The 11,781-nt window shown below is 34.2% G+C and overlaps 1 protein-coding gene across 4 annotated transcripts in view; it reads left to right on the top strand.

Annotated features, from left to right (window-relative positions):
- Positions 1-1,102: 1,102 nt before the first annotated feature.
- Positions 1,103-11,781, top strand: part of LOC125645614 (tetraspanin-9) — a 21,006-nt gene continuing 10,327 nt past the window's right edge. For 2 of the 4 annotated variants that reach the window (XR_007359397.2, XM_048871234.2), the window contains exons 1-6: positions 1,103-1,148; positions 2,928-3,042; positions 4,563-4,754; positions 4,934-5,008; positions 5,215-5,331; positions 9,067-9,201. Coding sequence is in view for 3 of the 4 variants with exons in the window: in XM_048871234.2 (XP_048727191.1) it covers positions 2,968-3,042; positions 4,563-4,754; positions 4,934-5,008; positions 5,215-5,331; positions 9,067-9,201 (594 nt within the window). In the remaining variant the exon portion in view is untranslated. Of the gene's footprint in view, positions 1,149-2,636; positions 2,725-2,927; positions 3,043-3,176; positions 3,358-4,562; positions 4,755-4,933; positions 5,009-5,214; positions 5,332-9,066; positions 9,202-11,781 lie in introns of those variants that run through there. The other 2 variants (XM_048871235.2, XM_048871236.2) reach the window with 2 other exon arrangements.

Raw genomic sequence — 11,781 nt, 5'->3', positions numbered from 1 at the left:
GTTATTGGAAACAACATAAATTCTAATGAACTTTAAATTCTAATTTTTTTTGGCTCAAAAGTTGGAGGAGGCAGCTGCCTCCTCCGCCTCCATGTAATTTACGGCCCTGATATATATGGGTTGCTCTACAATTCTTAGATACAATTTTACACTAATCGTCCTTCAAATCACAGCACCCACTGCATCGAATCATCTACAATTGATTAAAACTTTCGGAAAAAATCAATTAGAATTTTCAAATAAAAATCATAGTGCACATTTGTTTAATAAAACTTTAAGCATATGGCGACATAAATTGGATTATTTTCATATTGAGTTCATGACATAGCTTTCTTGTTCATGACGTCGCATAAAATAACGTCAAAATGGCACAACGTTATTGTAAACTATACTGTATTTACATATGTATTAGTAAAACTTTTTACGAAGACATCATAAACATTTTATGGAAGTACCAAAACAGCATGTATCACTTCTTGCCATATGTATAGTCGTAAATTCGTCAGATATCTAATACAAACATAAAGTTTCTTACGGTATTCACACTTATGTTGAAATTTCAGGGTAACTCGAATCAAATTGTAAAAGTAGCAGATATCTCAAAATGGATGGTATATCAAATGATTGAAGGTCTGAATTCAATCCGTATCACTTTTAAAGTAAACACTCAGTTGAAAAAGTGTATTCGTATTTTGCATTGCAACGTTATGTAACTGGGGACAATTGAGCATTAAATATCATACGACTCCTCGTCCTCTTTAGAAATAAATCTGATAGATAATAATTTTCAAACTCATTAACCTTTATCTGGTAGCGAGCTATCAGTAATTATAACTTTTATATTTTGTAGTAGCTGGCTACGAGTAGCTAACTTTTCTTACTTTTAGTACCTGGCTACTAGTAACTGGCTACTAGTAGCTAACTTTTCCTGGTTCAAGTAGCTGGCTACTAGTAGCCAACTTTTCTCTTTTTAAGTAGCCAGTTACTAGTAGCTGGTTACTAGTAGCCAACTTTACCGATCTTAGGATTTATCCCAACATAGTTATTGAAAAACCTACAAGGTTAGCTTCCTCAACCTTTTCCCGGAAAAATATAAGTTGCCAGATAAGTTTACATATTACAATTTTACAACATGGCGGTGCATATTGGTTTGTAACTTATTATTCGTTATTTTAACTGTAATTTCTAGGTTACGGTAGATGAAGTGCAACAATCAGTATACTTTAGTGCATATATTTACATTATGTTGATTTGCTGATGGCGCTACCGTTTGAGCGAGCGCAGTAACATGTATATATTATGTAATATTCAATGTTTGATTAGGTTCAATATTTATTTACCAGATAGTCTGATACTCCATACATTATGGAATTGGGCAGCAGAAACTGCCTATTTTATCTCTCTCCCAGGGTTTTATGTTAAATCATGAACAATTAAAGTCCTGCGGTATAATAGGTTTTTTGCTAAATTAAGGTAACTCTAGTCTCTAAACAGATAAAGTACCTGATATGTTCCAGAGCACAGGCACCTGAAGTGTGGATAACTTGTATAGATCTTATGTACATACCCCCCCCCCCCTTCCCCTCGCCCCCTTTCTAGACAGAAATTATTTTTATACAGAGCCAATAATTTATCCAAAATATGTTATTTCCCCACCTATCACCCTCTTAAGGTCCAAAAAAAAATTTATGTTGGTTTCCACTTTCACCTCAACATTTTTAAGGGTTGGTAGGTAGGTTTTTTTTTTTTTATAGGTTGAATAACTTTCTAATGATTTAGTATTCTACTGTGCATAGAATAAAGTGATTATTTAGTAATCAAATAAAAGTTATATGATGAATCAATACATTTCTTCACTTTACTGTAAACAAAAACTATTTCTGTGTTTTGGAATATGTCTAGTATTAGTGCATAATAAATAACTTAATAAATAAGTCAATAAATATACTCTTGTTGTAGTGATGACATTTGCAAAATCTGTGAGAATGGGAAAAAATGTGTTAGGGTCGGCAGAAATTTTTAGGGTAGGTCGGGAAAGTGGAAACCAACGTATATTTTTTGTTGGCCTAAGTCGTTCTGAAAAGTAAGTTTTAACCTTCTGTAAGCTTTAGAGATGACCACTTGTGAGATACTAATTAAATATATATGTAAAGGTGTGCAAACAAATCATTTAAACAAATGGGGCTACCTGCTTCGAGACCAATTCACGGGGTATAAACCAACTTTATCAAAGGAATTTCTGCAAATATCTCGTCAAGCTAATGTAGTTCTACTTATATCTTTCATCTAAATCCCATTCCATCCGTTTTATTTGTCATATTCTGTCATTTATTTCATTGTACCTGAGCTTTTACGTCCATTGACAGCATTAAAGGAGGTTGTGACATCACTTTGCATCTCGCGTTATCTGATTGGCTTGCACATGCGTCATCTTTCTAAAATATACTTTTGATAAGCATTTCAGCTTAATTAATTTCGATTGATTATCATCTCCAAATAATTATTTCTATAAAGTCATGTATCAAAACTAGCTTTTTACCATGAAATAATTTGAGTTGATATTTCTATTAGTCATTTTCGTTTTTAAAACCATGCGCCTTTGACAGATTTTAAATAGCTCTTTTGTATATTTTTGTTCATTTGCTAAGAAAGAGACCGAGGTGGTCGGAAGGTTGAAAAGTCAATCAGATAACGTGAGACGCAAAAGAAAATTCCTTTACAAAGGTACAGCTGTATTGCCTACTTTTTCACGTGGTTTAATCATTAGAGCTTGCAGTGCTCTTGCACGCTATTATTTTAATGACATGCTTGATTAAACAGACAATAAATGGTGATAGCATGTTGTTATCATATATATGTTCTGTCATTATGAAAATATTAATAAGATGTAAATTAAAAGAGGTAATTTTATCGTTTATCTCTTTCAGTTTGGTTATAAGCAGATATGTGAGATACTGATTATTCAGCATGGGTCGGTCGGGAAAAGGATCTGCCATTTGTACTATAAAGTATCTGTTTCTCATATTCAACGTCATAATATGGGTATGTAGTCTTAAAAGTCTTTTGAAAATATAGCTGTCCAAGGTTGCTTTGAAAAGTTACATGTATATGATATCTTTATTTAACTTTTTAATATTGTTTTTTTAATGTATACTTTACATGTGCTCTTTATTCAGATGTGATGGACTGAATTACCTTTAATTATTCTATACACTATGGCGAGTTCAATCATAGTTGGCCAGATAGCTTGGTAGAGCACTTGACCAGACAGGCGGGAGCCTGGGCTTGAACCCGGGTCTTATCTGTTGCATTTGTTCTCTTTCCGTTACACTGTAGACCATCTCTAGGAAATGACAGGTGAAAATGCCTGCTTGTTAATAAATATTCTGGGTTGTTTGTCTTCAGGGATGAGTGGTACTCGGACATAAATCCTAGTCTGGTCCATTGTAGATTCTCTCTTCCTGTTACAACACATTGCTTTCAAAAAACTTCTTTTTTTTTTTAAGAATATGAAGAAGGGAATGGAAAAAGCTTCAATGCTTTGGGACCATACTGTATTCAGGAATTTTCTTGTTCATAGAATGTTGTATGTTGAATGCATAACAATTCAGGCCAGTTATAATCAGTAGGTTTGTCTACAGGTAATGACATCACACTATACTGAATAATCATACAGCACTGCCACGTGTAGATGTCTACATGAGTACATGTACTTCTCGATGCATATACAATATTAAAAAGACATTGAACAACATAGAGTTTCATAGACATATCCATTTGAATTGGTTGATAAAAAAATTACAGCGTTGAAATTTGGTCACAATTTCTCCCTCAAGAAGTGTAAGAGTGGGTTTGCATTTCAGCTGGATTGGTGTACTGTGACCTACTCTAGGACTAAAAGTAGGTCAAATAGTTTTCCAGATTTTTTTCTGTTATGGATAACAGGTATTGTCCTGATATGTAGTCACAACCTTCCTCTCAGAGAAATACAGATTCAGTTTGCATTTCAGCTTATTTGGTGCACCATGACCTACATTATGGCTAAAAGTAGGTCAAATAATTTCCTGGACTTTTTCTCATTTTGGATGTACAACTATTGCACAGAAATTTTTTCATCCCTGTCTGACTGTTTGTGGTACTTTCATTATCAAAATACCTGATGACATTCAAAATTCAAGTTTTAGAGCTAGAATAGCTTTTTAAAATTGTTTAGCTAACTCAAGAGATTATTGTACTGTACGTGTAAACATTTTACTTAATGCACAATCTAAACCAGGGTAATGCATGTATAATATCTACAGACTGATGAACACTGGTGAACAATTTTGTGTAAAATGATACTTTTAAATCATTTGAAAATATCTAGCATTGTATACGATTATTAAAAATGTTGTACAGTAATGTAAAATTGTTGGCATGTGATAGACATTTATATTGCTCATTGAATTTATAGCCATAAGAGATAGCAATTTCTCTAAGGTTATTAATGTCTCTCAGTGTATGAATATGTAGGCCCCTGGTTGCCTATGATTTTGGTATGTGTTTGTTATAATTTGTTTTAGGTATTGGGATGTGGAGTGTTCGCTGTGGGAATATGGATGCAAGCAAACAGAGACTCCTTCTCAGTGGTGCTGCCCACGTACAGCTTCTTAACGGCTGCTTCACTGGTGATAATAGCAGGAACCATAACTCTTGTCATTGGCTTTGTGGGTTGTTGTGGTGCCATAGCTGAGAACAAATGCATGATGGTGGTTGTGAGTTTCTGTATTTAATGACATTAAACTTTGTTTTCAAATTTAGTTAAATTTTTGTAAATTGATCTCCCCATCACTCCGTTTGAGTTAGACAGTGTTCCCTGTTTTGAGAATTTAAAACTACCACATACACCATTGTTACTTGTATGTTATAATGATATTACTGTATCTCTTTTTAGTACTTCATTTTTGTTCTGATCATATTTGGACTAGAAGTTGCAGCCACTGCATTGATATTATCATATCAAAATGATGTGAGTCAAACCATATACTAGTCATTATTATACAATTGAATGATCGTGTGATGTAGAGGAAAAGAAAATTCCATATACTAGTCATTATTAAAAGAAAATGCCATCAACTTATAGAGTGAAAAATGTTTGATGAGATTGTCATAATTATAATTTCATTAAGTATCTAAGTCTGTTAAATATAACTTGATAAAATTCTGTGTTTAAAGATCAAAACAGCAATAAAGGAAGAAATGTTGTACAGTCTGGAATACAGCTCTGATTCAAGTGTTCATTCACAGAAGAGAGAGGGGATTGTTCGGCTCATTGACACCATACAAACAGATGTAAGAATCGGTTACTGCAACAATCAAATTTCAATACATGTATCGCCAAGACATTTGCCTGTATTTTTTTATGTTCCTGAATTGCACTGCAAATCAAGCTGGCAAATTCAACATCCCATAAAACAGGTATTTTCTGCAGTTGTCCATTTTTTGTGGATAGATTAAGAATCCATAAAACTTACAATCGCAGTGTAAAATACATGCATATAAGTACATATATATGCAGGTATAATGCAACCACAGAAAATGGAAACACAGAATATGATTTGTTACCATTTACTGATCGCATTCCAACTGCAGAAAATACTTGTGATACAGTATTCGAGAGTTTAAGCATATAAGACTAAATATGTATGTGCATTCATTGTCCAAAAATTGTGTGTATTACATAATTCTACAAGTTTTTCAAAACTTGAAGGAAGCTGAGTACATACATAATGTACATATTTCATGCATGAAATGACACTATGGAAACTAGGGGATTTTTTATATGATTTTAAGAAAAGATTGATAACCTCTCTTGTAATGCTGAGTGTTCACAAGTAGAAAAGGCTGGAACAGAAAAATTATGTAACTATCACACAAAACACAATTGTAGCAGAAAATCTTTTAACTATCTCAAAACACAACTATATCAGATAAGCTATCTTAACTATCACACAAAACACAACTGTAGCAGAAAAATAACCTAACTATTACACACAGCAGTAACAGAAAATTTACATTACTATCGCACAAGCCACAGCTGTTATAGAACATTTACATTACTATCGCACAAGTCACAGCTGTTATAGACCATTTACATTATTATCACACAAGTCACAGCTGTTATAGACCATTTACATTATTATCACACAAGTCACAGCTGTTATAGAACATTTACATTACTATCACACAAGTCACAGCTGTTATAGAACATTTACATTACTATCACACAAGTCACAGCTGTTATAGAACATTTACATTACTATCACACAAGTCACAGCTGTTATAGAACATTTACATTACTATCACACAAGTCACAGGTGTTATAGAACATTTACATTATTATCACACAAGTCACAGCTGTTATAGAACATTTACATTACTATCACACAAGTCACAGGTGTTATAGAACATTTACATTACTATCACACAAGTCACAGCTGTTATAGAACATTTACATTACTATCACACAAGTCACAGCTGTTATAGAACATTTACATTACTATCACACAAGTCACAGGTGTTATAGAACATTTACATTACTATCACACAAGTCACAGCTGTTATAGAACATTTACATTACTATCACACAAGTCACAGCTGTTATAGAAAATTACCTATTACACAAGTCACAGCTGTTATAGAAAATTACCTAACTATTACACAAACCATAACTAAGCATTCACCTAAATAGCATAGAAAACAAAGCTGTTGCTGAAATATTACATAACTTTTACACAAAACACAACAGTTACCAAACATTTACCTATCATACAACAGCTGTTAAAGAAAATCTACTTGCCTGTTGTACAAAACACAGCTGTAACAGAAAATTCGTCTATTACACAAAACTCAGATGTAACGAAAAATTTACCCAATTCTCTGACTTACTATCAAAAAAAACAAAAAAAAAACACCCCAGCTGTAACAAAAATTTCTCTAACCATCATACAACTGTTAAAATACAAAGTAACTTGACATTTACCTACATGTAACTCAAAACAAAGCTGTTACAGAAAACACAACTGTAGCCGAAGATTTACCTAACTATCACAAAAAAACCCAGTTGTAACAGGAAGTTTATCTAACTATCACACAACATTTATCTAACTATCACACTTCATTTACCTAACGATCACAAAAAACAGTTGTAACAGGAAGTTTATCTAACTATCACACATTTACCTAACGATCACACATACATGTATATCCCTAACCAAACACTGTATCTAACTATCAGACAAAACACAACTGTTACAGAAAAACTTCCTAATCCTCACTCAAAACACAACCATAACCAAACATTACCTTATCACTCAAAACACAACCATAACCAAACATTACCCCATCACTCAAAACACAACCATAACCAAACATTACCCTATCACACAAAACACAACCATAACCAAACATCACCCTATCACACAAAACACAACCATAACCAAACATTACCCAATCACTCAAAACACAACCATAACCAAACATTACCCTATCACACAAAACACAACCATAACCAAACATTACCCCATCACTCAAAACACAACCATAACCAAACATTACCCTATCACACAAAACACAACCATAACCAAACATTACCCTATCACACAAAACACAACCATAACCAAACATTACCCCATCACTCAAAACACAACCATAACCAAACATTACCCTATCACACAAAACACAACCATAACCAAACATTACCCTATCACACAAAACACATTGAATTGTTACAGAAAAACTTCCTAATCCTCACTCAAAGCACAACCATAACCAAACATTACCCCATCACTCAAAACACAACCATAAACAAACATTACCCTATCACTCAAAACACAACCATAACCAAACATTACCCTATCACACAAAACACATTGAATTGTTACAGAAAAACTTCCTAATCCTCACTCAAAACACAACCATAACCAAACATTACCCCATCACTCAAAACACAACCATAACCAAACATTACCCCATCACTCAAAACACAACCATAACCAAACATTACCCTATCACACAAAACACAACCATAACCAAACATTACCCTATCACACAAAACACAACCATAACCAAACATTACCCTATCACACAAAACACAACCATAACCAAACATTACCCTATCACACAAAACACATTGAATTGTTACAGAAAAACTTCCTAATCCTCACTCAAAACACAACCATAACCAAACATTACCTTATCACACAAAACACATTGAATTGTTACAGAAAAACTTCCTAATCCTCACTCAAAACACAACCATAACCAAACATTACCCTATCACACAAAACACATTGAATTTTGTCATACACATAGCTTTAACACACTCATGCACAAGACAATACATAGGTATTACGTGCACTATCTACTACAAATCATTTCATACATTTATAAATCATATATTGAAGGTGTTATCGCTAATGTACTACAACACAGACTGTATCTTGTCTTGCATACCCTGCTCTGTATAAATTTAGTACACTGAACTTGCTCATGTTATTAGAGAGGTTAATCATGATGGGGTACCAGTATATATCAGTCATGACTGGGTACCAGTATATATCATAGTCATGACTAGGTACCAGTATATATCATTGTCATGACTGGGTACCAGTATATATCAGTCATGACTGGATACCAGTATATATCATAGTCAGGACTGGGTACCAGTATATATCAGTCATGACTGGGTACCAGTATATATCATAGTCAGGACTGGGTACCAGTATATATCATAGTCATGACTGGGTACCAGTATATATCCTAGTCAGGACTGGGTACCAGTATATATCAGCCATGACTGGGTACCAGTATATATCATAGTCATGACTGGGTACCAGTATATATCCTAGTCATGACTGGGTACCAGTATATATCAGTCATGACTGGGTACCAGTATATATCATAGTCATGACTGGGTACCAGTATATATCAGTCATGACTGGGTACCAGTACATATCATAGTCATGACTGGGTACCAGTACATATCATCAAGTAAACTTCTGTTTGACCTGTTTATTTCATTTACAGTTACAGTGTTGTGGTGTTAATAATTACACAGACTGGTATGGTGTTGGAGACCAGAGTAAGCAGGTTAGATCTTCATGTTGTGTAGACCCATTTCCAGGCTGTGAAAAGTCGCAGAGCTTTCTATGGCGCCCAAAGGTAAGTCTGATTTGCATATTACAAGTGAAGTTTTCAGTTTTATTTATTTTGCCTCAATTTTTTAAGATGGAGACATTCACTCAGTCTTTAAAGTTTAAAGCTAACATGGCTGCTTTTGTTAATGTCTGGCAAAAATAAAGATGTATGCAAACAGATGTAGCATGTAGAACCCTATTTATGAACATACAGACCCTGAAACGTGCTACTACACCAGTTGCACGGTACGGTTCGGTACGCTTTATGAACGGTACGGTTCGTTTTCTGAACGGTACGGTTCATTTCTTGAACGGTACGGTTCGTTTCTTGCACGGTACGGTACGCTTCTTGAACGGTACAGTTCGCTTCTTGCACGGTACGGTTTGCTAAAAATAGCTGCACGCTTTGTGAACGGTTTGCACGTTTTATTAATGAGGTGGGCGTGGCCTGAACGCTTTGACTTCGTATAAATTGTACGTTTCGATAGTTTGTTTTCACTCGATCGGTCTTATTCGGCTCTTTGATTATCGGCTGCAGGATTTGTGGTTGTGTTAGAATGTGCACATGGGGAAATGAGACGTTATTTTTGATTGCTTCGATGGAATAATTCCATATTGATAACGTACATAAAAGTTATGAATAAAAGTTTTTAGAATTTGCTTAAGTCTAAGTCTTAATGGTTGTTATTACGTTTCAATTTGTGTTTCATTTCTCATCAGACATTTATTAATTTACGATTTTATAAAAAGTTGTTACATGAACTGCTCCCCGACATGGGCGTGCGTAAGTGTAAAAACAAAGCGTATTAAGTTTCCGGATATAAATTACAGTGCCTAAATTGGAAAAGTTTTTAAGAAGTGAATTTTGTTTTGAATACACTAAAGTCGCAAATGACACAATGATTATTTTCTGCACTTCACATTTATTGTGATTTATCATCGGCATTATGAAAGATCCAGGATATCTGCACGTGAAGTTTGTACGTCCTTTTTTGTCAGCATTCATAATTAATAATGTTAGATATCTGTTGCATTTGTCTTTGAATCAAATAAAATGATGATAATACATATATATTCCTATCCTTTATCACGCGAAGTCCGATTTTCATTTCCCTGACTTTATTTTTGATCACTGAAAATTGAATTTAAAAAAATTAACAGAAAAGTAAGGCAAGTGTATAGTTTGCAATAAAAATGTTTCATATACCTTTTCTATATATTGTTGAAATACTTGAAAATGCTGAAATGAATAATTTTTTGCGGCCGATTTGATGCTTTGCATCAATTTAACTTGTTTACATTCTTTTACACATGTATGTATCTATTTATTTCTCTGTCGATGTAATTAAAAATTGTTTATTAGTGTAGATAATAAATCCGCCAATCTACATCTATCTATATGGGTCGTTATCAATGTAGAAGAGAAAAAGATATGTCAAAATTATTGCTAATAAAGTAATGAAAATATTACAGTGTAGAACGTGACAATTTTTCTAATCGGTCTAGAAATTTCTCATATGATTCATACACTGTACGTAGGAAAGTACATATTGAATACATTAACGCTACAAATATTAATTTCATCTTCTTACGGCAAGCCCTGTGCCATACGTGTAGTAGCATTATCAGGGACGTCGACGTCCCTGATTATATGAAGAAATTAAATAGGCTACTTGTAAGTACTATTACAGTATTGTAGTTAACTTCACCCTTGAATTTAAAAGAATTGATTGAAACAGAAATTCCGTTAAAACAACGAAATGCCCCTTGGTTCACTCTTTAAAAGTCTGCAAGTGAAATATACATCCACAGTACACAGGACTGGCTGCAGAAGCATGCATGCAAAATCCGTGCAGTGATCTGACGTCTACATGTATTTCTGTTAACAGTTCACAGTATAAAACGAATTTTTATGCATAATTCAGTCAAAACTTGGGTACTTGTTGATAACATACATACACATATATGCACTGAAACAATGTGACATTTACGGAAAGTAATTTAAAAAAAAAAAAGAATATCAAAGATGTTTTAAGCATCTCGGTGATTTTCACAGTTGATAACCCAGCTTCGTGATGTTTGAGGATAATGCTTCGAATAGCCAGCGATAGTCTACGACCTCCTTTCCCATCGGGCGCCATTGTGAAAATAATATACTGTGGCTGAAAAAGTGGGTCACGTGACATAAATTGCACGCTTTCTGCACGGTACGGTACGCTTTCGGGCTTTTGGGGGCGGGGTTTGCATAATATTTTCCTGCACGCTTTCTGAACGGTACGGTTCGTTTCTTGAACGGTACGGTTCGTTTCTTGCACGGTACGGTACGCTTCTTGAACGGTACGGTTCGTTTTTTGCACGGTACGGTACGTTTCTTGAACGGTACGGTTCTTTTCTTGCATGGAACGGTTCGGTTCGTTTTTAAGGTGTAGTAGCACGTTTCAGGGTCTGTACATGTATATCAGGACTGAAAGTTTGAAATAAGAATAATGGACCCATTTTACAAAAGAACTTGAAACTAAGACAAAAATTTTGGCCAGGTACTAAAATCTTAGTGTGCAAGAAACTTCAAAGATTTTACTGCATGATTTTCAAATTGAAGTCTTAT

This window comes from Ostrea edulis, chromosome 6 (assembly GCF_947568905.1).
Source record: "Ostrea edulis chromosome 6, xbOstEdul1.1, whole genome shotgun sequence".
Classification (NCBI taxonomy): Eukaryota; Metazoa; Mollusca; class Bivalvia; order Ostreida; family Ostreidae; genus Ostrea; species Ostrea edulis.
This window is presented reverse-complemented; position numbering and strand designations above follow the sequence as displayed.